At 51.5% G+C, this 24,442-nt stretch overlaps 1 protein-coding gene across 8 annotated transcripts in view; it reads right to left on the minus strand.

Moving 5' to 3' along the window:
* Positions 1-6,697: 6,697 nt before the first annotated feature.
* MPPED2 (metallophosphoesterase domain containing 2) overlaps positions 6,698-24,442 on the minus strand; it is a 170,543-nt gene continuing 152,798 nt past the window's right edge. For all 8 annotated transcript variants that reach the window (XM_044752657.2, XM_014831436.3, XM_070491390.1 and 5 more), the window contains 3 exons: positions 13,705-13,820; positions 10,490-10,603; positions 6,698-8,052 (listed from right to left, as the gene is read on the minus strand). In XM_044752657.2, coding sequence (XP_044608592.1) covers positions 7,934-8,052; positions 10,490-10,603; positions 13,705-13,820 — 349 coding nt within the window. In that variant the 3' untranslated portion in view covers positions 6,698-7,933. The remainder of the gene's footprint in view (positions 8,053-10,489; positions 10,604-13,704; positions 13,821-24,442) is intronic.

The following is a 24,442-nucleotide window of genomic DNA, read 5'->3' on the forward strand; positions in this document are numbered from 1 at the left end:
ACATAGATTGTGATGAGGGGTCCAGCTCTCCTGGTCCCCCATAAAAGCCAGCGGATAGCAAAGGAAGGAAACAACTGGGCTACTCACTTGCCCCCTTTGTTCAGGGGTGTCTGGCCCTTAAAGAAGATAAATCCATCAATTCACAGTTTAGAGAAAGAAAGTGACGAAAAGATACACACAAGCGACACCTATTGGCCTGGGATATCAAAAGTTCATTCAGTTTTGGGCCTGACCTCTTGCTTTCTCTTCTTCCTAGTCACCCCCACCCCCAACTCACCTTTGTGTTGAGTCAATAAATTTCTCTGCATAAACTCTAAACTCAAATATATTTTATTGCTCTTCCTGGATGCTGTACCCACAGACCTCACCCTTCTTTGGGAAGATGATCTGTTAAGTACAAATGCAAGAGAAATGCAGTGCCCATCTACCATAGCTTCTGAATCTTCTCACAACAGATTCATAAGACGTAAAGCAACACACTGCTCCCACTGCGACTAGTGGTCTTACGGTGAGCTCCAGATTTTTTATTTTGGGTATTCAGCCCTTTAGAAAACAATGCAAGGAAAGTTCTTATCCTTCTGTACACTTTATTTCAATTCCATTGATACCCAGGAACATAGCCAGTCAAGGAAAAGAGTTAATTTGTTATATTCTGGACTAGTATTGTGGAAGCAGATACACACACACACACACACACACACTCTCTCACCAGAGACACTTTAATGCTGAAACAAAGTGTGATGAATATCATTATTTTCCTTATCTCTATAAAATTGATTTCATCAAATTTTCTTGAGTGAAACCCTCCAAGTTGTGTTTTTCAACTTTCCGGGATAAGAACCAAGAAGGTGAACATGGTACTTCAAATCTGGCCACAATCCGTTAATGCTACAGACAGGAGCAAGGTGCTTACACCCTAGGATCTCTGTACTATCTGATGCTTCACACCATTCGTCTCTACTCACCATCATCTAATAAGATAAGAACTTCGTGGAGCGGCCCCTTCTGGCGTCTGAGTCAGCATCAGACCTTCCTTAGAGAATTCCATGTTCTACCTTCTCTCAAGGAGCCTTCAACAGACAAGAATTTATCTCAATGTTCCTATTGATCTTCCATTTTTCATCTCCTGATCTATGCAAAACCTCAGAGGGGGCAGGGGCCCGACATCCTCAGCATGGGGAGATGGGGTTCAAGGAAGGAGAGAAATTGAACAAAGGAAGGGAACTGTGCTCATGGCGAGTGTGAGCCCAAGAGCTCATGGGGGAATCTCCATGCTTGTTCAAATGCCCACACACAGCAGTGAAGGCCATAGCCCTGACTTCCACACCCCGTAATCCAAGCCTCATGGTCAGACCCACAGGAATACAAGCTCTTTTATCTGAGGGTTACAGACCACAGTGGACACCTGGACCAGATCCCCAGCAATCACTGGTCAGGAGCTATGGGTGCAGCCCAGGCCAAAGTCACCCTTCAATACAAGTTCAGAGCAGCACAAAGAAACAGGTCTCAGGGCAGTATTTCTCCAGAGAGCGATTTCAGGTTCCACATAAGAGTAAGTGGTGGCCTTGGATAAATCATTCCTCTCATTTATGTGCTGAGTGGAGAAAACAAGTCAACAACTGATGCATGCAAAAGCATTTGGAGGTGAAGGATGGAGACATTATGGTGCATTTCGTCAATGGCAAGCCATTAGAGAAAACCATTTCACAGAGTAAATTAAGAAAACAAACCGGCTACGTGACCCACTTGGAATTGCCACTGGCCAGACCGGTTTTTCTGCTCCAGCAATGAAGCTGCTTGGGATGGACGTTATCATTAGCCCTTGGAAGGAGGAGGGTAGCTGCCTATGCTTGTCTGAGACTCACACCCCCAGCTCGCACTTCTGCAGCATCGCAGACCCCGATTTTGCTGCTGTCTTGAACTATTCTTTAAATCTCCTATTGCTATTTAGCGTCATGTGTCTATATCTCGTTTTCCTCACCAAGTTGTAAGGCCCTTCCTTTCTGGGCAAGAACTGAGTCTCACAAATGAGGCTTCCTAGGGCAGCGTGGGGCTGAGGGTGTTCAGTAAACATCTGTTGATTTCACCTGTGATTACTCTCGCCCCTGTTCCTCACACACCTGGCCCTTGTCTGCCAAGCACTGATTAATTCATTAAGCAAGCATTTCTTCAGACTTGGAAGCTGAGAAAGCAGAGATGGAAGACCTGGTGGCTGACCCTGGGAGCTCCTGGGCAGACAAGCAACAATCAGACCGTGGTGCAGGCAGAGGCCGGTGTGGTAGCACCACGCGAGGGTGTTCTGGGTACAGGTATGGGGCTCAGGGCAGGCGAACAGGACGTATGACTCCCTTAGACGATGAAGCAGCCGTCACCTGAGCTTACAGCCGGAGTGTAAGGGCATGTAGCACAGTCCAGGCAGGGAGCATTTGGGTTCCAAGTCATTTGCTATTTCAGGAGCTTCTACTGAAGAGCTCAACCTAATCTCAAGGTCATCCACTAAGGTTGGGGCAGAAGCGGGCTAGGAAGCCACAGGCCCTCTTCCTTGGTGAGCAGGCTGAGAGCCTGCGGATGCGCCTCGTGGTAACTGTGGCTTCATAAAATTCAGAGCTGACTGACGGGGGCCGGCTCCGCCTCCAAGCGCTCAGTCTGCCGTGCTTTCAGTACCTCTGTGGGTCTGCGGGCTAACGGAAACGCTCTTCTCCTCTCCCATTAGTTACCCAGACACAGATGCTGGGGCCTTTCACCTCAAGGCCATTGTCTTGTGATGCATCCCTAATTCAGGAAGGAAATGAGGAGTCCGAGGAACCCACCACAAAGGCCTTGGCAGGCAGTTCGCAGAGACAGGAGCTTAACGAGCTCCATTTAGTACAGTCTGGGCTTGTGGCTCCAACACCCTGACTAGGTCCAGCTCAAGAAATTCACCTCCTCTCACGAAGGGCTCTGATTAACACAGAAAAATAAGCTCAATGTTGCTTTTTTGTTTTTTGTTTTTTTTGCTTTAAGAAATTATGATTGACAGCCTAATAAAACCTTCCGTATTATAATAGCTCACTGGGCCCAGGCCCCTACTGATGTCCTCACGTCAACTCTGACAAATGCACGGTGAGGGAGGGCTTGTCCCCACTATACAGGCGTGGGGTCCGAGGCCGACAGAAGTGACGCAGGAGGTCGGAGGCTCCCAGATGGTAAATGGCGTGGCTGAGACGTGAGAACAAGCGTGTCTGATTCCATGGGCGGCGGCTCTTACGGACACCCAATGTCTCCCAGACCAACACACACACGTGTGTCAAAACGCACGACAAAGAGGTCAAAGTTCAGAGGGAGATAAGGCAGAAGCTGCGCCCTCATCTCTCAGAGGAGGAGGAAGTGGGTGCTCACCAGAGTTGTGGGTGGCCGGTCGCTGAAGGGAAAGAAAGTGAACCCTCAGGGGCACACTAGCAGGGCAGGTTCTGAGGTTTCTTTCCATAATCAGGTTTAACAATAACAAGCCAGATAAGCAGCTCGTTCTATGCTACAAAACCACAGTACGTCTGCCCAAACTGATCTACCCATCTTCTATTATTCCTGAATGTCAAGCTGAAAAAGCAGTTCGTGTTCAAAATTAAGAGTCCAGATGCCAAAGTGAAGCTATCTCTCACTGCTGTGTGACCACGGGCGTGCCACTCACCCTCTCTGAACTTCTCAGGAGCAGCACGGGCTGACTTTACATGGGCCGCAGGGACGACAGAGGCTTCTCAGAGAAGATTCTGAATCACTGTGGTTTTCTCTTCCAGGCAAAGGCAGGACAGGAGCAGCAAGGTAGGATTGACATCTTGAAAAGGCAGCTCTGAACTTCTGGGAGGCCACGCTGGAGAGCGGGCTGCCCATGGCAATCCTGCGGCTTCATCGAAAAGTAGGAGAACCAACGCTTGGCACTGAGAAGCCACCTCCGGAAGGGGGCCTGGAGCCTTAGGTGAGGCCACCTGTCAAGCCTGCCCAGTCCTGGACCGCCACATCCTCCTGCCCCGCGCCCAGCACGGTTTCCAGATGCCCCAGCTCACAGCCAAATTCTCAAAACAAAGCAGACCTTAATTCACTTCGGTTTAATAATTAAACAGAAAACACCTTAAAACTTTTAGGGAAGTGGGAACAGGGCATGAACAGATACCGGGAAACCAAAATAATGCATGCATGTCGACCCTGCCATAGGAGCAAGCCCTTGCTGGGTGAGGGCTGGGGCAGGGGCGTTGCTCTGGGTGCAGCAGGTGCTTCATCTGCAGTCGACAAACCCCAAGCCCAGCTCCTGCTTCTCCCGACTTGAGACCTGGGTCACGGGGTTTATTCACTTAAGTGATGGAGATGAAGGCAGGCTTAAGGCTGGCCACCCGTCCAAGTAACAGTGACCTGCCTCTGAAGGAGATTTCAGCAACTCCCAACATCTTTACGAGACCAAAGGGGATTGGGAGGAAATGCAGAGAAAACAATCCACTAGCTGAGCCTGAAGAGACAGTGAGATGGACTGCAAAGACTCCAAGGGGAGAGAGATGCTGAGATCCTCGGGCGCCCTTTGAAGCAGGCTGGAAGAGTGCAGACCCTTCCTATTCTGAGGTTAGAAGGGACTTCACAAAATATGACACCCAGCCTGAAAAGTCAGGCCCCTTATCTGCCTCTCGCGAATGCCCTTGGGGTTCTTCACATTCTTATGAACAGAGGTTCCTTATGTTTCCAAGCAATGAAAACAAACACACTTTCCTGGACATAAAGCCACTGGTGCTCTGAGCCCACAGACAGGTCCTGCCTGGAGCGTCTCGGGCAGCAGGGGAATCTCAGTCAACAAACACCGTGCGCCACTGACTGGGCGCGAGGCCGTGATCTCTGCATGACATGACACATCACATAACAACCATGACACCTTCCTCATCGTCATGGCCCCATCTCACAGCGACGGCGAGCGCCCAGACAGAGGCACCTGTGCCGGTCGGTGCGACCGGGATGTGGGCAGGCCGCTGGCTCCAGGCTCTGTGCTCTCATCCACCCCTCCATGTGCGGGGCCTCAGGCAGAGGGGAGGGGTCCAACTTGATGCTGTCGTAAGGCCACGCTGCAGGGCCTCCAGCGGGGGGACAGGAGACGCCCCAGGCGGGCATGGTGTCTTATCAGCCCCTGACCATCAGCATTTCTCATCCAGAGGCAGTGCGATGGGCATGGCTGTGGCATCAGACCTGGCTTTGAACCTTCTGTCTTCCTGGGAAAGTTATTTAACTTTGGGAGCCCTGGTCTCTGATCTATCAAGAGGGGCTTATGTGACGTCCCCGAGGGTTTGGTGAGGATGAGAAACAAAACCTGAGACCTGCTAGCAATAGCCAGAGATGGAGGGGAGATGCGCCCCACCTGTGAGCGCCGTCTCAGATGCTTCCCTGCCCCTTGTCCTCCGCTGGGCAAAGCTGCAGGCCTCCAGACAGTCATCGGCCCCCGGGGGCAGTTCCTGCACACACAACGGAGAACAGGACCTGCGAAGGAAGCTCTGTGCATGAGCCAGCCCACCCTGCGGAGTCTGCAGGCTGCACCCTCTTGCCTCCGCACGTGGAGCCATGCTGGTAAGCGCTTGGCTTGATTACTTTGCATCCAGATGTGCTCTCGAGGGCCGCGCACACCCACCTGTCAGCAGGAGGATCCCACCCGTCTCTGGAAAGCCTGCTTTTCCGGAAGTCTGAGCCTAGCTCCTTGCAGAGTAACCAGAGGAAATTTCCAATCAGCCCTCCTCTCCCTAGGAAAGACTCTGGGGCCAACACCCGCTTCTACCACGCAGCAGGCCAGAGGAGGGCTATTAAGCTCTCACCGCACCTCCTCTGGCCTGTCTTAGCTGCTGGGCTCACGGACCACCTCTGGCACGGAAGCTCGAGCATCTGCTCGGTGAGCTCAGACCAAAGTGGCCACTGCAGGCTCAGGGCGGCAGCAGAGACCCTCAACGACTATCAGCAACTATGATGGCCCAAGACGATCACACGTGAGTCTGAGCTGGAATTCTTGCCTAGAATATTCTCTCTACTCTGCTGGTACGAAATCAAGAATTCTTTTTAGGAATTAGACCAAAGAATCCACAATGGGTAGGAAGGAAGGGAGACGTGTCAGAATACAGTCCAGTGGGCAATGGGATGCAGACCCGGGACACACCGCAGATTCACGACCATGCTGCTTTTCCTCGCCAGCTCTTCCACAGCAAAGAGAACACAGCTTCCCCATCCTACCACCTGCCGCCGCATTGCAGCGCTGGACATCGTGAGAACAGCAGTGAGGGGAGATAGCAACTGCTCCTGGGGACAACTGAGAGCGTGTGGCGGGTACTCCATCCCCCATGGGCCCGCCCTTTCACGTCCAAACACGTCCACACGCATGTGCACACCAGCGTCTCCAGCCCCACTGCACGCTTGCTCTGTTCCTGTGGAAACTACAAGAGCCAAAGACAAAGTCTCCCCCTCTGAAATCTACGGCAGGTTAGATGACACTGCGATGGACAGAAGGGAACGTACACCCAGTGCCTCCTCAATCTACCTGCTGGCCCCTGAAGGGTGGGTGATAAAAATTTATTGAAAATTAGAAAAAAAAAAGTCACTTATTCTGATTCTTCTGAAGGGGAGCCTGACGTTGCGTAGGAATAAATGCCTCCTCCCCAGGACCGAGCCGCCAGCCTCCCACTAGCCACCCCCCAAAGAGCACAGGTTTAAAAATCTTGCAAGTTTATTTGCATATAAAGGCCGCTAGATATAGAATATCACAATAAATTTAAAGAAACGACTGCTTTCCTAAATTTCATTAGCAAGATAACATAAAATAGAATAAAGCTCAACAGCATTTACAACGGGAGAACAGAAATGACTATTAGCGACAATATGTTGTGCTAGCGAAGATTGCATCGACACACAGTGCAAAATGGGGAGGAGGAAGCAAGAAGACAATCCGGGGTATTTAAATATAGAGGACAACTAAGCCTTACTTTCCTTCGCTTCCGCTGAGTCCATTCACGTCTATACACGCCTGTACTGTACCTAGATTTGACTCAAGCTCTTTAAGACCTTGAGTTCTGAGGAAACGTCAGCTCCTTGGGACCTCCGATGCCCCGCTACACAGCGTCCCTTACAGTTGTACTGTCCTTGGCAATATTCAACTCCTAACTTAGTCATAATACACAAAAAATATTTATATATATAAACCCCTATTGAAAAGGAGTCTGCACGCTCATTTTTTTTTCTTACTGCGTAAAATATCTGCTCTTGACAGATTCCATTTCCATATTTTTAAAGCTAAAATAATTTAAAAGAAACAAACAAACAATGAAGCTAACGACAGCGTGGATCTCACTAGTTAAGCATCCTTTCAGCGAGGGCCATTTCCTCCCTTGACACAGCCTTCCTTACAGGGAGTGTGGAGATGGCTCTCCCACGTCTGCTTTTGTTGCAAAGATTGCTATGAATCCGGGCCACGTCTGCAAAAAAGAAGCATTACCAAGAAAACAACAACAAAACATCAAAACATAAAATACTTCAAACAACACTCTCTAACAGCTGTGCAAATCTGGGTGGTTTTTAAAACACTGCCTACCTGTTTCTTCTTTTCGTTTTCTTCCAGCTTAAAGCGTATTAAAATTAGACTTTTGTCACCTTTTAAAAAGAAAGCTTGGCTGTCCTTTGGCGAACACTAACAATTTACAACGGCATGGCCTTTGAGAAAACAGAAGTCACTTTACAAATTCACAACGCTCCTTTGATTTCAAATGGATGCCCCATTTTAAAAAAAAAACAAGGAAGAAGCACAACCTCTAGCATCATTTGTGTTCCAGCAACTTACAAAAAGAACTCACAGGATTTGGAAATAAACGAGTAAGAGAATGTAAGTTTATAATTAGAAAAACGGCAGTTTGTAGATCTTCCCTCACATTCCAATGGGGCACGTAGAGCTTCAGGAGCCCTGCGGGTTTGGAAGGTCAAATATAATTGGAGGGTTGGTCGGCTGGAAGCTGACTGTACACGTGGAGGCATTGATGTATGTGGTGTACCCGTCGGTCATGATGCCGTAACCTGCGGAGAGACAGAGCCGCACTTACTGTCACGTATACCCATGGCGGTGACTCAGTGCAGGGCCGCCGGGCAAGGAAAACCAAGAAACCCCTGCTTGGGGGGGGGGGGGGGGGCGGATGAAACGACGCAGAGGAGCTTCCCCAGATATAACAGCTTCCAGATGCTGCCTCCCCATTTTATTCTATTTTCTTTAAAGAGAGAACCCTTTCCTTCAAATAAAACGGATTCTTTTTTCCTTATTTAAATACTAGATTTGTCAGGGAAAGGCTGCGATTTTTTCCTAGTGAGAATACAAAAGAAACTTTTTTCCCTTTTGTTAAAATCTGATTTTCGTTTCAGAGCCCTGTGTTAACCATTGAGTTCCAGGCAACAAGAGGGGTGACAGAAGACATTCCCCCAGGGCACGCCATCCGAGCCCCACGTGGGCTTCTGACAGGAGGGGCGGACGCCCTGCCCTGGGAGAGGGGAGAGGCCTGTGCAGCCTCCTTAGCTACAGAATGATCACCAAACTGCCTGGATGAGGGTTAACAACCGAGGATCCAATCTGAAGAATTGTGTGCCTTCCATGCTGAGACCATGTCATTCAAGAGCCAAGTCTTCACAGGTCCCGGCGAGGTGGAGAAACATCACCAGAGGACGCTGCCTCCTAAGCTACCTGGACTCTGGACCAAGCAAAAATGCCCCCCATGTGCCACGCAAATCTCTGTGACCTATTGGAAAAAAGCTACGAACGTTTCCCTGGGTCTCTGGGATGTATGTTCCTTTCATAATTTTTAATTTGTTGAAATTTTCAGCATGTTTGCAAATCTGCACAACATCTCTCTGGACATCTTATATTTGCCTTATAGTCTCAGCAATTAAGTCGGTCATTCTACATGGTTATCTTGCTCTTACGGCATAGAGAAATACGTCTGTGAAAAAACAAAATCACCAGGACTTACAGAAACAACTGATGAGGGCCGGGTTTTTTTCCATTTGCTAAAATTTCTCTGAGTAAGCCTGTGGAAAGCTTAATGAGGGTCAATGGAAAAATCTCTTAAGAAAAGAAAAGAGACATTTAAAACGTGCACTGTTTAGTTCTGGGGTCATAAAGTCTTGTTATCTCTCTCCATCAAGAGGCTGGTATTTGCCCTCTCTCTGCCCTCTTCAGCTGTCTGAAGCGAATAAAAGCGAGACAAGTTTATTTGAATATGATCTCCTCCCTTTTAAGCAAGTTTATTATTTTGGGACTTCAGTGGAATTCCCCAATTGTCTGGCTAGTTTAAAGCTAATTAATGATTGGAAAAAAAAAGGAAGAAATGCAAACTGAGAGGCATGTTGCAGGAACCCACCCTGAGACCTGCCCCAGAAATGCTGTGTGGATGTGAGCTCTGATCCCCCGGGGGCATCATGCCTTAGAGACGAACCCTCCTTGTCAGGGGGTACAGCTCAAGTCAGGGCAGGACGACACCCCTGTTGGGGGCTGCACCCGGCTCCCACCCCCTCAGCGTGCCTGCCCTGGGAGCGAGCTGAGTCTTCTCTGGACTAGGGGAGATTTCAGTGAGCTTTTCATTCCACACCTGAGCAGGAGGCCAGTGGGGGTGCAGGCTTTGAAAAGCAAATTTTGTTTTTTGCTCCATCAGGCACAGAGGCCCACACCCCTCACCTGCAGATTCACGGGAGTGACTCCAGAGAGGGGGGAAGTCAGCCCACTGTGCCCAGGCCTGTGCCGTGGGCGGAGCAGGTCCTGGTCACCCCCGGTCTGAAGGAGGATGGCCATGAAACCCAGCGCCCCAGGGCTCCTGCGAGGCTCCCGGCCCTGGCACTCGACGCCAGCTTAGCCCGAAAGGCAGTCACAGTGCAGGGTTAGTCACTTTCCCCCTCAGTGCGGCCAACAGGCCGGTGGCCTCTGAGAAGCCGCACGTTTCCCGAGGTCGGTAAGGACGGCCCACTGGCAGATGTGCAGGCTCCCGCCAGTTCTCCTCTCGGTCTTTCCCCACGTGCAAGTTATTTTGCAGACGATGTCCTGTCTGCCTCCTGGGGCCTGAGTGCATCCCGCACGAGGCAGCATCTACAGGCGGGAGGAGGCCGCAGAAGCTATTCAGTTCACTCTCCAGGCCACCTCTCTTAACGCCCTTAAAGGGACAATCTGCCAGCCCTACCTCAGGGTTGCTCTGTGAGGCGGTTACCAAGACCCCTCCTCAGAGTCTGAGCTTCCAGAGCTGCCCGGGGGCCTGCGGGGCTCCCCCGCAATGTGGGCCCCACCTGGCTCCCGCTCGGCCGCTCAGCAGAGAGCAGCGGCCACACCACGCATGGGATGCTCCTCCCAAGTCACCCTGTGCTGGGGCCACCGGCAAAGCAGTCGGAGCGCCATGCTCCCTTGTTCCCAGCTCAGCCAAGGCCCCCGGGGGAGACCATAGGCAGGTCCACGCCGCGGGCGCCCCCCTTCTGGTCTTACCTTCGTGGATGCCGCCGAACACGTGGAGCTTGGGCCGGACGCGCCGCTGCACGGTGTTCAAGAGCTCCACGCAGCCCACCCTCTGCAGCTCCTTCGGCACCCAGTCTCGAAAACCTAAGGGCAATGCAATCAATACTCTTAATTCCCCTCTTCAGGTAAGCCTTCATTGAGACTTTCCGGAAGCCGTAACTCACACGAGGTTTATTACGTTATCTGTAATCCCAGCCTCGCCATTAAAGCTCACGATGGCTTTTAAGGGACTTTTCACTTGTCACTTTGTCTTCTTCAGGTTCTTGAAATTTTTTTTTTTGGTTTCCATTTTTTTTCTTCCTGTTAATTAACATTTTTTTTTTCTTTTTTCTGTAAGGGATTTGATTTATTCAGCCATGGGTTTCAAATCTTCTTCATGGGCCCAATGACATTTATTCCCAGCAGTTCCCTAATATCTCTTTCTCTCTCAACTCAGTCACTTTCTCTTTTTTAATTATATCTTTCTTATAGCAGTTTCCTTGCAAGGTGGTTCAAAGAAGAAGGGTGCGGAGGGGCTGCCCGTAAACTGGCCACAGGATCCCTCGCTCTCCTGAGGTGCATCAGCCCTCACTGGGGTGGTTCGTGAGGACCACAGCAGGGGAACACCAGGTTCCTGCCCCAGGCTGCTCCCTAGCGACGTGCAAGAATGTGACCTCGTGGTGGCATCCAGCAAGCCGGGACTAATTGACTACCTTTAAAGTAAAAGCCACTTAGTTCTACGCTTAATGCAGAAAATCCATAAAAACTGACATGAATTATAGCAAAATTCAGCTATCTGGATGATTATGGTCCGAAATGGAATCCCTACGCCTCCCAGGATGGGATGGAAAGAGGCAGGTGAGACGAAAGGCTAAACCGTGGTCAGTGGGAATCCGTCCCATGGCTCCGTCAGATGATTCTGCTATTTAGGAACGAGATTGGGCAGAAAGGGACAGACAAGCTTCTTCCACTCTCTCTGCGAAACTGGAGAAATGAAGATTTAGCATCTCTGTAAAGACATGTGAGCTGGGGTGTGGGGAGTGGCCAGAAAGTCTGGAAGAACAGCAGAGGAAAGAGAGGGCCCTATAAAAAATCCAACCAGTGGTTTTAAAACTCTGTTAATTAGAGGAAAAAATGGTTAATCCACGGGTGACTGGCATATTCTCTCATGAACGTGTTTTCCTGGAAGGGGGAAATATTTCACATACAGTCACCTAAGAAAGCATCTCCCTCATACCATCACAGCAAAGTCCCACGTGGGGGGGGGGGGGCTTCCCTTCCCAGTAGGAGAGACTCCCCACGCCCCCAACCCCCGCCCCTCCCCCCAGCACTGTTACAAGAATCCCAACATCTTCGCAGACTAAGGTCCAGCTGGGCCTTGGGAACACGGTGCCTGCCCTCACTCTGGAACTCCACGATGTGGTCCTTGCTCTGCCTTGTGCACAGCCATTCTCTGGGCTGCCCCATCTCTCCTGCGCAGCCTCCCTATTAAGAGCCCCTGGAATGTCTGATTTCTTTGGAGGCTAGAATTCAGACTTCCTATTACTGCCACTTGCCTCTGTACCAAAATTAATGACTTGACAAGTCTGTGCATCAGCTGTTCTGTTCAAAGTTACATCCAAGCAACGCTTGAGTCCTGTCAATGCTTCCGTGCTGGGGACGTCCAGGTCCCACAGTGAGCAGCCTCAGGGGACTCATGCGTGCACCTGTGAGGCTGCGCAGGGAGGACCAAGCTGGCCAGGATGCTGTCTGCAGGGTCCTGCTGGGTGACGCCTGCTGATCAGAATGTTCAGCTAGCAATTAATGACTCAGTTAGTCTCTAATGATTGTGAAACAGGGAAATTAACTAATTGTGACCTGATAAAGGTTGTTGATAAGTATAGTCTTTTGAAACATGGGATGGGGTGGGATGGAGTTGGGAAAAAAGCTGGAGGTGCTGACTTCGAAGTGTTGGAAAAACCAGGAAGTGCTGATCTTGTGCAAATGTGTATAATTTCCATGTCTGCAACAGAACTGGTCCTCCTTCTCCGGCTTCCTCCATCACTAAAATGTGCCACCGCAGCTCAGCCCCGGCTCTCCCCTCCGCTGTTTCCATGAGCACACAGAGCACGCCACTCATTGGGGATGGAGAGCAGCCCTGAGTGGCTTGGAGGGAAAATATCTACAAAGACTACATTCATATTAGGGATGCAAGCTAGATTTTGCATTTTTCAGGCTGACAGAGGAGGGAAGTGACAAGGATAACAACCCCAACCCAGGAAAACACCATGACAATCATTTATTTTTGTATTAAGCATCTCCTCTGTCTCCAAACCAAGAGGCTCCAAAACTCTTTGCTAGTGCTGTACATTCAAAATTTTCTTAAGAGTAGATTTTGGGTTGTGTGCTTTTTCCTGCATTAAAAAAAAAGAGAAAATTCTCCTGCTAAGAGTGAGGCGTCTGAATTTCCTGTGTGCACCTTCGCTGGACAGGAAGGGCCGTGGCACCAGGAATTCCCAGGGGACGGGCGTCCAGGCGCAGTCCTGCTGAAAAACGTTCCGTGGCCAAGCCAGACAGACAGCAAGCCCGTGGAAAATCAGGAGATAATCATGTAAGTCAAACAGTCACCATGGGGCAGCCCGGCAGTGCACGGGCCATCTAACCCCGCACGCAGGCCCAGCGCGTCTGTGGGATGAGTGTCTGTGACTTTACGTCCTTACCTAACGCTTTAGCTTAAAAAAAAGAAAAAGGGTTTCTTCTCCTATAATCAGCTCAAACGTTAAACTTTAAAGATCTCCCAGGTCTCACCACTATATAGGCAGGAAAATGAGCTCCTTTGAACAAGAGTTTCCATCGTCTCATTGCCATTCGAAAGCCCCAGGCCTGGGGGGTCTACGCGTCCCTCCCATTCCCCACCCCCACCCCACACCCAAGTGAACACAGTTCTTAATATAAATTATCAAGCTCAAAAGACTGGGGCGCTCCACACTCATTTGATTTTCCCTGACTCAACTAAATCAAAAAATTTAATTTCAAGAACACCTGTAAGCCCAGCAGAACTGCTGAGTTTAATTATCATACTGGTTTCTTTAAAGACATTGACTTCTCTTTTTGTATTCGCTTTTTTTTTGGAGGGAAATGATGATGTCCCTGAAGCATTACTCATTATCTCATTAAGCTTCGGAGGAAAGGGTTCTCTGTGACCTAGGACCCCTCTGCTCACTTACCTAGCGGAGGCCCGTGCGTCATGAGGATGTCGACGCCCTCTGGGATGAGGTTCCACTTGTCCAGCAGAGACTGCCCTCTGGGGAGGTTGAAGCCCCATCCATTGAACCACGGGGTCCTTCAGGGGAGACAAGGCACACGGAGTCAGGCCCGCAGAGCCACACGTCCGCTCTGCAATATCTCTCTCGCGTGCATTCCCCCACAGTTTGCGATGCTCTCTCTTCCCTTTGTGACAGTTGGCCCTGGCAGCAGGATGCTTTTTTATTGACTGCTTCAAAACCAAAGCGTCTGAAAGCAAGCGTGCAGCCTGCAAACTGTTCAGCTAGAAAGGGGCAGGAGAGCCTGGACGGCGGAGGCCTCCCCAGCAGAGCTCTGTCAAATCCTAACAATGCTTTCTCTTCCCCAAATCTCAGTGCTTCCTAAGACGCCCAGCCCAGATCCAGGCCATCTCTACCCTTCCTGCAGTGCCTCAGAGCTAAGAAGCCCCTCAGCCTCCTTCCTTCCCTCTGTCACCGGGGAACCGCTTGCCCAGGGGGAGTCTCACTCAAGTCCTTGGAGAGAAGGATGAGGGCTCCGTAGGCAGAAACCTCTGCCCTTGGGGATGCTCTGAGACCCTGGACTGAGAAGGCCGCAAAAATCCAGGGGTTCCGAGAGAGGTGGAGGGGCACAGGGAATGGAGAGCAAATGCGGGCTTCTCCTCCCGTCACCAAAGGGACGACCAGGGGTGGCCCTGGTCACTCTGGAGCCCACTCTCCTGACAGTGAACCTGAGCATTCCTCTCTCACTGCAGCTTCTACTCCAGGAACGGGTTTCTGAGCTCCGTGCAGCATGTAGAAGGAATGGGGTCTTCGTCCAAGCAACAATTAGAGCGTTTCTAATTGGAGCTGAAAATGTCCCTACTATTTATGATAAGGGGAGAATGATCAATTTTTCTCTGCAAATACCACAGGGTAAGTCATATCAGAACAAAGCAGTTCCCAGAGCCGTCCTACTCCCAAACATCTAGATACAACCATTATTTTTTTGCGACTGACTCTCTTTTGTTCTGTAGAAAAATTCCAATTTGCTGGGCACACAGGTCAAGAACAAGGTGGTCAACTCCCCCTTGAACTGCAGCTGCCCCTCCCCAAGCCCACTGACCAAGGTCGCTGACGGGCGCAGCTAACGAGCGGGTGTGCTGTCACTTACAGCCCAGCTCTCAAGTCTCTGGCCTCAGGAACAGCGACCCCATGTTTCCTTGGGGGTGGACACGTACGTCGAGGCCAGAGGTGAGAGGATGTCCACTGAAAACCCCATGAAAAATCCACCTTACAGGTGAGAACCTCAGGTCCCACTGAGGTGGCTGAGAGAGAACGTTCCAGAGATAAGAGACGGCGTGCCCCCAGCTAGAAAAAGACACAAATGAAAGTACTGACTGGTTCCCAACCACCTTCCAGGTCCCTGAGCCATCCTCTGGGGCTTCCTTAGCGACACCAACCATCGTCAAAGCGATCAGGCAGTGAGTGCTCAGTCGGCATTGAGGACCATCCTACACTTTATTTGTATCAACACAACAAACACACGAGGTGGGGACTGCTGCCAACCCCATTTTACAGAGGAGGAAACTGAGGCACAGAGAGGTCAAGTAAACACCACCAACAACCTGGATATGACTCGAGCAGTCTGGTTCACACACCCATGCTCCCGACCACCACGCAGCCCCTCTTCTCAGAGACAGGCTTCCTGAGTTGTCTGACCATCTGCTCTGGCTGAGCCTCTCCTGTTCTCTTTCAAGTCTGAGTGTCTCGTTGCCTGAAGCCAAATGAGCTCTGAACAGGATAACGTATCAGCTGCGTGGTTCTGAAATCCAGCAACAAGAGGGTGGGGTGGACCCCAGGGGTTTGGCTGGCCTGGCTCCTCCCCCTTCTGAATTTCCTCTGGAGAGCCTCTCCCTCCCCACTCGGTGCACAGGGCTCTGCGAAGGCCGACTCCTCCTGTTCTAGTATCTCCCTGAACAGGGACTGGTCCAGGGATGTGCATGCGACCCAAGCAATGCTCAGGATTTTGCTGGTGCTCTCCAAAAAGACGTCATGGATCCCTCTCTGGGATCCTGGGTCTGGAGGACTCTGTAAGCGTCGAGTGCCTGGGAGCTGTCCCAGCCACCGTGCAGACAGCCGGTGCCTGGGAACCAAACCAGCACAAAGAAAGCTGAGCAGAGAAACGGAGGGCCCTGATGACCTTGTCGGACACCTGGATCCAGCTCTGCCTGAAGCCAACTGCACTTTTCTTTCCAAGTATATAAGCCAATAAAATCCTTTTCTTTTTATTAGCTTGAGTTAGACCCTGTTTCTGCAACTGAGTCAAAATTATTTAGTGTGAAAATGACCTCTGTATTTATGATAGACAATAATGTGTCCCCTCCCCCAAAGATGTCCCTGTCCTAATCCTGGAACATATATTATCTTATGTGGCAAAGGGGAACCAAGGATGCAGACATAGCTCAGGAGGTAACCAGCTGACCTTAAAACAGGGAGATTATCCTGGATTATCCAGGTGGGCCCAACATAATCACATGGGTCCCCAGGAGGCGGGGGGGGGGGGCAGAAGAGGAGATGGCCGTGACGCCATGTGGGAAGGACTCAATCTGCTGTTGCCGGCTTTGAAAGTGAAGGAAGAGGAGCACGAGCCAAGGAATGCGGGCTGCCTTGAGCAGCTGGAAAAGGGAAGGAGAGAAAGTGAAATCTCTCATGGACCCTCCAGAAAGGAATGCGGCCCTGCCAACACCTGGATCTTAGCCAGGTGAGACCAAGTTGGGCTTCTGACCAACACGTTGTAAGGTAATAAAGATGTGTTGTTTTAAGCCACTAAATTTGTGGTGTTCGGTTACAGCAGCAATAGAAATTAATTCAGCAGCTAAGACGTCTGTGCTGGCTATAAAACTCAGGGCCTGTGAGTGGCCTGGGCCTTGCTTGGTACACGGCACCCGTGCCATCGACACAGCCCTTCCACGGCCACACAGCTGGCTTCTCAGCAGCCTGTGGGGGGCACCAGGCATGGCAGGCCTGGGAAAATGCCAGGCAGACTCCCGCAGACTCCTTCGTCCCTCCTCCTCATTCCTGCCCACTCCAGGACTCCCTGCCTTCAGGTTCTTAGACATTTTCATTCGAGTCTAAAATAGGGCTTTCCTAGTCTGGGATGCCCGTCCTGCCCCCTCATTTTACAATGACTATTTTTCCAAGACTTGTCTTAAAAGTAAAAAGAAAAAAAAAAATTGGCTCAGAACCCATGAAAAGTCAGTGAGCTTTCTGGCGTGAGGGAGAGAAAAATAAGCAAAAACATCTGTTTTCCTAGATTTTGAAAACAAGCTTCTGGGCCTATGGTTTCTGTCTGAACGTCGAATAAAGGACGGTTTGAGAGTCGGAGCACACCCAGGGAGCCGGGACAATGAGGGGTCTGACTGCACTGCCAGAGTCTGTCCGGGCCGTCGTCTCCCAAGGCCCAGGACATCCCAGGGGCTTCCAGAGTCAAAGCCACAGGACTTAATTCTTTCAGCCTGTCCAGTTCCCCTCACAGAGTTTTCTCTGGGAACCCACAGTCCTATTCCCCCAGGAAATGCTCAGTTTTATAAGTGCTCTGCGAAAGATTAAGACAGGCCCATGGTCTACAGGCATCACGAATTTAATTTGGTTAATGTTAAGCTTGTGACGAAATCCAGAAGTTTGCAAGCTATGGGTAAACTTTAAAAATGTTTGGTTTCTTATTTTGACTCAAACCTGCATGTGTATGAGAGCAAGAGAGAGGTTGAGTTATAGGAAAAGGGACCTTTGTCAAGTCCTTGATAAGCTTTACATAGGGTTCTACACAGACTATAACACTTAATTCCTCAAGACAGTCTTGCATTAGATACCATCAGCTCTATTTTCAGATAAAAAGCCTGAAGTCAGTGCTATTGACCAGCTTGTTCATGCTCCCAGGACTGGTAAGTGGTGGAACCAAGATCTGAACCCAGATCGGCCGGCTTCAAAGCCTGTGTTCTTCCTCTGCATGACGCTGAACTAAAGCCTCTGGCCCAGTTTTGGTTTTGGCTTTCATACACCTAAGTGGAAACCAGGGCTACAGTCTCTCAGGCTGTGCACTGCACAGCTTCAGAGGGGGCTGCGGCATTGCGTAATCAAGCTGGCCCTTGGTAAAAACGGAGAGTGACCTCGACAATGCTGTTAGGGCTTTTCTGGGATGCTTTCTGCCCCTCTCGATCCTCCAGGTCAATCCTTTTCCATGAGACAGTGGCCAGGCAAGGGGAAAGGCAGCCCACTGATGGGTTCCAGAATCATCCCAGCATGTGTAATAAATGGGGCACAGGGAAGTGGGGAGACCCGTGTGCTAACTCACCCTGGCATCAACTCACTGACTCACATGGACCTTAGATAAGAGAAGGACCCTCAGTGGGGCAGTTTCTTCACCCGATAAACGAATGAGGGGATGGACTCCATCACTGGATTTCCAGATTGCTTTTGGGGTCACAGAAATCTCACGCAGAGGCTCCATGCCCAAAGCAGGAGCACGCAGGGGCGCTCTCACCCGGGGACGGGGAGGAGGGCTCGGAACCAGCTTGCTCGCTCAGCTGCTCCTTCTTTCTGACCCACGCTTCTGAGCACAGCTGGCAAAACCTGGCCCTTGATGATGTCTCTGTGATCTGGAAATCCTAGCATTCTGCAATTCCGCACAGACTATCAATGTGCTGAGTAAATGCTGTGAATTGCTCTCGATGAATTACCTAAATGGCCTGTAAGGGACCCGGTCCAGTGTGGGAGAGGGAAGTGCACAGAGCAGAGACCGAGCATGTCAGCATCAACGAATAACGCTTTATCCAGTTGAGTTTCAGCCCGAAACACGAAACCCCAGCACTGAGCCCATCAGGGGTTCCCTGGAAAATTTGTGTTCAGCCAACCCCCAGCGCCCACAATGGGTTCTGTTCTGTAGCCGTGGGGGGTGAGGGGAAGAAAGAAGGCAGGATCCAAGGGAACAATGTCTGCTGCCACCACCAAGGACTTAATAATTAGCTGTGACCAACAAACACCACATGGGAACCAACTTGGCAGAAACTGTTCCGCAAAGCACCCTATCACACACAGTGGGCTGGTTGGGGCCGTGACCCACCCCTCAACGGGGGAGTAGAGACCCAGGAAGGTGGGGGGACTTGAGCCGCCTGGAGCCACAGCTGGGTGGAAGCGGGGCTGCTTTCAAGAGCCTGCCCGTGGTGTAGGGATGACAGGCCCTCGGCCTCTCTGGGAAGAAGGTCCGGGGGCAGGCGTTCTGGGAGCCAACACAGGCAGGATGTGTTCCAGACAGTTGGTGCAAACAGGTTGTCTCCGTGGAAGCAGGCTGAGACGGAATGGCTGCAAAGGTCACCTGTGTTTGCAGCACACGGCACCGGGCACAGGCAGAAGGGAGCTGCCGGCCCTGAATCGAGGGCTGGGCAGGGCAAGGCTGTGCCCCTGCCGACCACAGCGGGGGCTGGGCATGCCCCAGGGAGGCGGGATCTGAAAAGCGAAGTTGGCACTTGTTCTCTTCCGGTGGCTCCTCAGGTCCATGGCCTAGCGCTGGTCAGGGTCCACACTCTCCTGGGACACACGGTCCTGGGCAGGCCGCACCGCGAAGACTCAGGATTCTTATGGATGGTCTTCTGGGCACCTCCTGCGAAGAGGAAGGCTGGGAAGCAAGTGGGCTCCCCTGGGATTCCGCACGGGCGCTGAGAAGGGGCTGGGCGAAGGGCTCAGAGCCGGGGTGGCCACTAGGCCACTCAGAGCAGTGAGACCCTGGGGCTGTGTGTGTAAATGCTGGCCAGTCTTGTTCTGGAGGCAGTCGCGCCAGCATGGGTGAGAGAGTCAAACAGACCCATGTTGGTTCCAGCCCCAGGTCTGCTAGTCACTCACAAGCTTCTCCGACCCTCAGTTTCCTCATCTCTCAAGCAGAAACAGAGTATCTGCCTGTGTGGATACAGCGCGATCATTGATGTAAAACTTCGGCAGAGTACTGGTACAGTGAACGTGTAGCTTTTTCTTTTTTTTGAGGAAGATCAGCCCTGAGCTAACATCTGTGCCCATCTTCCTCTACTTTATATGTGGGACACCTGTCACAGCATGGCTTGTCAAGCGGTGCCATGTCCGCTCCTGGGATCCAAACCGGCGAACCCCGGGCTGCCAAAGTGGAACGTGCGCACTTAAGCACTGCGCCACCACGCAGGCCCCAACGTGTAGCTTTTAAATGATATATCTTAGCATATATACATGTATGTATCATAGACGCTCCTGCTCCAGACCCTGGAAAAGTTTCCAGAGAACAGGCAGCATCAAGAGATGGCTAGGTGGAGCCTGACGTCCTCGGCTGATCACTGATCAAACGGCACCTCCCCCACTCACTCCTGAGTGGAAGTTTTTCAGGAAGGACTGTGTGTGCCAACTCCGGGAAGGAGGGACACAGGACCTCACGGGAGTCAGGGCCACTCAGCAGCCAGCACAGGTGCTTGGACTCAGACAGGCTCTTTACTGGAAGGAGGTCAACGGAGGAGGGTACTTTGGGTCCTGGGAATATTGATAATACAGGGCTCAGAGAGGCTCACGGGAGGGATGGACAAGCTGCTAATCAACGCCATCCCAGCCGCGGGTACCTTCATTAAACAAAACTCAGAAACTGGGCCCCTTCCACAGGCGCTGTCTCTTCTCAGTGGTGATGCATCAGAAGGGCACCCTTGCTCCCAGCCAGCAAGGCCCTCACCTCTCTGCCCACGTCACCCTGGGTCCACGAGGGGCTAACTTACCCACGGCTGGGGAAAGCCACCCACCCTTCACAGCGTGTCCCTGTGCCATGAAGCTGCCACGATGCCTGCTTCTCAGCTCCCCTGATAGCTCGGCCCTCCCCTTACCGCACCAGCTCCCCTGCAGCAGCCTTGTCATCCTCAGCACCCAGACGGAAGGCAGACACCTGCCCGCTCCCCTCCTCGCCTCCCCGCCTCTTCTTAGCTCTGGAGTTTGCTGAAGATGCCTTCTGCCCCAGGACCCTCCGCCGGGCAGCCTGGAAGTCACTCTTGCGCACAATTAAAAGACGTCTTGCGTTAGCCCACGGAGGAACATCACAGCTCGGGCAGCGAAGTGACACTCACACCAACTGACCTCATGAGTAGAGGGAGGGATAGTTTAACTTCAGGGCAGCATGTGCCCGGTGCAGCCGCGGGGGAGCCGCCCGGCGAGCCAGCCCCGCTGCCCGGAAGGGCGAGCCGGCTGCTCGGTGCAGCTGCCCAAGCCTGACTCTCACCGTGACTCTGGTCTGGGTCTCCTGTGACGAGGTCCTCGGGGTGAAGAGAGACCCTGTTCCGATGAAGGGCACGTCTGGGTGAATCATGTGGTCTGGGTGCAGTGGACAGGACACGAACCAGTCAGACCGAGGTGGTCACCCGAGGCCAGGAGCTGTGAACGGGGCTGCGTGCGAGGGCAGCAGACCCTGCCGTCTGTACAAACTCGCCAACCGCGGCCCTTTTTGTCACTACTTAGGAAGGCGCGTCAGAACGAAGCCTCTCCTACCCATTTTCCTTTCCCCTGATAGAAAGGACGTGGTGGAAGCGGAGTCTGCTTTACGGACTGAGGGAAAAAATCACTACGCCCTGTTTTTGAGCTTTATGTGCCCTGTATTATTACAAATAAGTGTCTGCCTCGCCCTCCCAAGCACACCTGCCTTTAATCTCAACAATTTCACAGCAGGAGGAGGGCGAGCTCCACCCCGTTCCCTTCCCGTGGGGGCTGTGAGGGGGATGATGCCCATCCATCACGTGGGCAGCATGACGGGCGGAGGAAAGACCGTGGTGGGACTTCTGCCTTGGAAGGCAGGTGACGCACCTTTGGGACACGCCCTGGTGCTCCTGAAGCCGCCCTTTGTTTTGTGGCCGAGGAAATCAGAGGACTGGGTAGCAGGGAGCCCTGACCAGAGTACGAGGCCTGCACTGACGTGAACCCCAGCAGGGAGAACTCCTCAGGGAGGGGCACCACAGCACCTCGTCCGGGGGGACAGGAACAGGAGGCCCAGTGGACAGAGAGAAGCAGAAAAGAAAAGCAGCGTCCATCCTTTTGTCCTTGGCGGTATTTTTTATTGTGGTAAACGATCTCGTTGTTAGCGCAGTTGAGTGGATTCCGACTACTAGCGCCCCGTGCACAGCACAGGAACCCTGCCCAGTCCCTCTGCTCCATCCTCTCGCCTCCCGGAGCTGTATCAGACAACGCTCCGCTGCTATTCATATGGTTTTTGTGGCCAATTTTTCCAAAGTTGGGCCAGGTCCTTCTTCCTAGTCTGTCTTAGTCTAGAAGCTCTGCTGAAACCTGTCCACCATGAGTGGGAAACCATATACAACATGAAATTTACCATTTTAGCCATTTCTAAAGGGTATAATTCAGTGGCATTAAGTACAGTCACAATGTCGTGCAAACATCACCACTTTCCAGCCCCAGAACTTGTTCATAAGCCCAAACAGAAGCTCTGCACCCACTAAACAACAGCTCCCACCCCCCGCCCCCTGTCACCACCATTCTACCGTCTATTTCTATGGCCGTGACTGCTCCAGGTGACTCGCTAAGTGGACTCACGCCGTACACGTTGTTTTTGGGCTGGCTTATTTCATTTAGCATAATGTGTTCAAGGTTCATGCGTACTGTACATGTGTCAGAAATCCATTCCTTTTTATGGCTGAATAATAGTCCATCGTATGGGTGTACAGCACTCATCTTTTCATCAAGGTTTCCGAAAGTCTAGGATGTGCCAAGAGCTAAGCCTGGTCACAGGGAGACGTGGATGATAAGTCTGAGCACAGTTACTGGCTTGAGAGCCCCGTGCGGACAGGCTCAGTGTGTACTTCTGGGCATTTACTCATTCAACAGACGACCTGGATGCCTGTTATGAGCCAAGTTCTGGCAAGGCAGGTGCTGGGAAAGCAAGCCTGAACACAGTTTCCAGGGTGAACCCACAGCTCACCATTTCATAGGGAAAGCTTAAACTCTGGCCTCTAACTAACCTAATTCTGAGGAACTTGGGGAACATCAGGATGATCTGAGAATTAATCCAGCAATTCCAGGGGAAGCCCGACCCTCAGGCCAGGAGGTGAGCTGGGGTGTTCCTGGCAGGACTTTTAGGGGGAGGTGTCCTTCTATTTCCTCCTGCATGCTCCTTAATAGGGCTCTGCAGCTAAAACCAGGCACGCAAAACACAAAACCACATCCTCCCAGAGATGGAGCCTGCGACGGCCGCGTGCGTCACATGCCTGGCTGGCTCCAGCATAGGACCAACAGGACGGGGTGGGGGTGGGGCAGGAAGGGTGCCAAGTTGTCAGGCAGCCCCACAGAGCACCTGCACGGCCCTCGCCCCCTCCTGCCCTGCAGACACGGCACAGAAACTCAGCACTGGAGAGTGTCTTTCCAACTCGGATTTCCCAAAGGTGCAGGAAAAAGGGGGAAAGTGGGCGCAGAATCAGCTAGATTTTGTTTTGTTACATAGTGAACTCTTAAGAATTGATGTTACCCAGGGATGGACCGACGAAATCTCCACCCCCAAAGAGAGGATAATCCAATATTTTATTATGTTTAGTTTGGAATGCGTCCGTGTGAGTGTCCTGTTGCACATTTACGTTGCTAATGTCGGTTTCCTTTTCTACTATTTCATGTTCTAGGGCGTCAGAGGGACAGAACTGGGAGGACGGGGCTGGTCAAAGAGGTGCCACCCGAAAAATTGACCCAAAGTGGACAAGAAAATACCCCGCAGCCATTCGCGAAACATAGCAAGGAAGAGTGGGAGCTCGATGACCTCAGGCTCATTCACCACTGTGTCCGCAGTGCCTGGCACAGAGCAGACGCTTAAGTATTTGTCAACTGAGTCAAGAATGAGTCTGTAACTTCATGAGAACATGCGTATTCCCTGATGGTCAGTGGAAGGCAAAGTATTAGTTTGCAGATCAGTATGAATTCAAGCGGGTAAAACATGCTGAGGAAAAAGAGACAGACCAAGACGCTGAGTGGTTATCTCGGGGGGTGGGGGGGAAGAAGATTGGGGATGATTTTTTTTCCTTCTTTCTATTTGTCTATTATTTTCTACTTTTTCTATACTGCCTGTATATCATTTGGGAAGAAAAAGTTCTCCAGTGTAAACACCTCCATACAGCCACATGCCAGCTGAGGGCAGATGGAGAGAGGCGGGAATCCGGGATCTGCTGACACTGCTGTGTGCCTGTAGGGCAGCTCCTGCCAGGGGCTGCAGACCCCGGTTCTGCGGCACTTGGGCTCAGGAAGCTGATGGAGAGCTTGCCTTCTCTCTCTCCTCTCCCATCACCATTCGTGCGGATGGAAAGGCGTCTTCAGCAGCAGGAGTCTTTAATCAGTGGAGGAACACGACATTCACTGTGCCTTCCACACGCGTTCGCTGAAGCATCTACTGTGTGCCGGGCGCGAGCGCCGTGGTGGCGGCTCAGCTTCCGTTTCACGGGATAATTTCAGTTTGTGTAGATAATGTTATCTAACTGCGGAGTACTCTCCTTATTACAGATCATTCTCATGTTTATTCGCTCATAATACCCCGAGTAGGGGGCAAGGTACTAATTTTAGAGAAAACGCTGTACAAAAATAGGAATTTTAATAACTTCCCCAAAGTCCCACAGCTGAGGGGGCATGGACCCAACTTCCTAGTCCAGCGGTTAGGTACACAGGGTTAAAACTTAGGTTTGGGTTCAAA

Source organism: Equus asinus, chromosome 20 (genome assembly GCF_041296235.1).
Source record: "Equus asinus isolate D_3611 breed Donkey chromosome 20, EquAss-T2T_v2, whole genome shotgun sequence".
Taxonomy (NCBI): domain Eukaryota; kingdom Metazoa; phylum Chordata; class Mammalia; order Perissodactyla; family Equidae; genus Equus; species Equus asinus.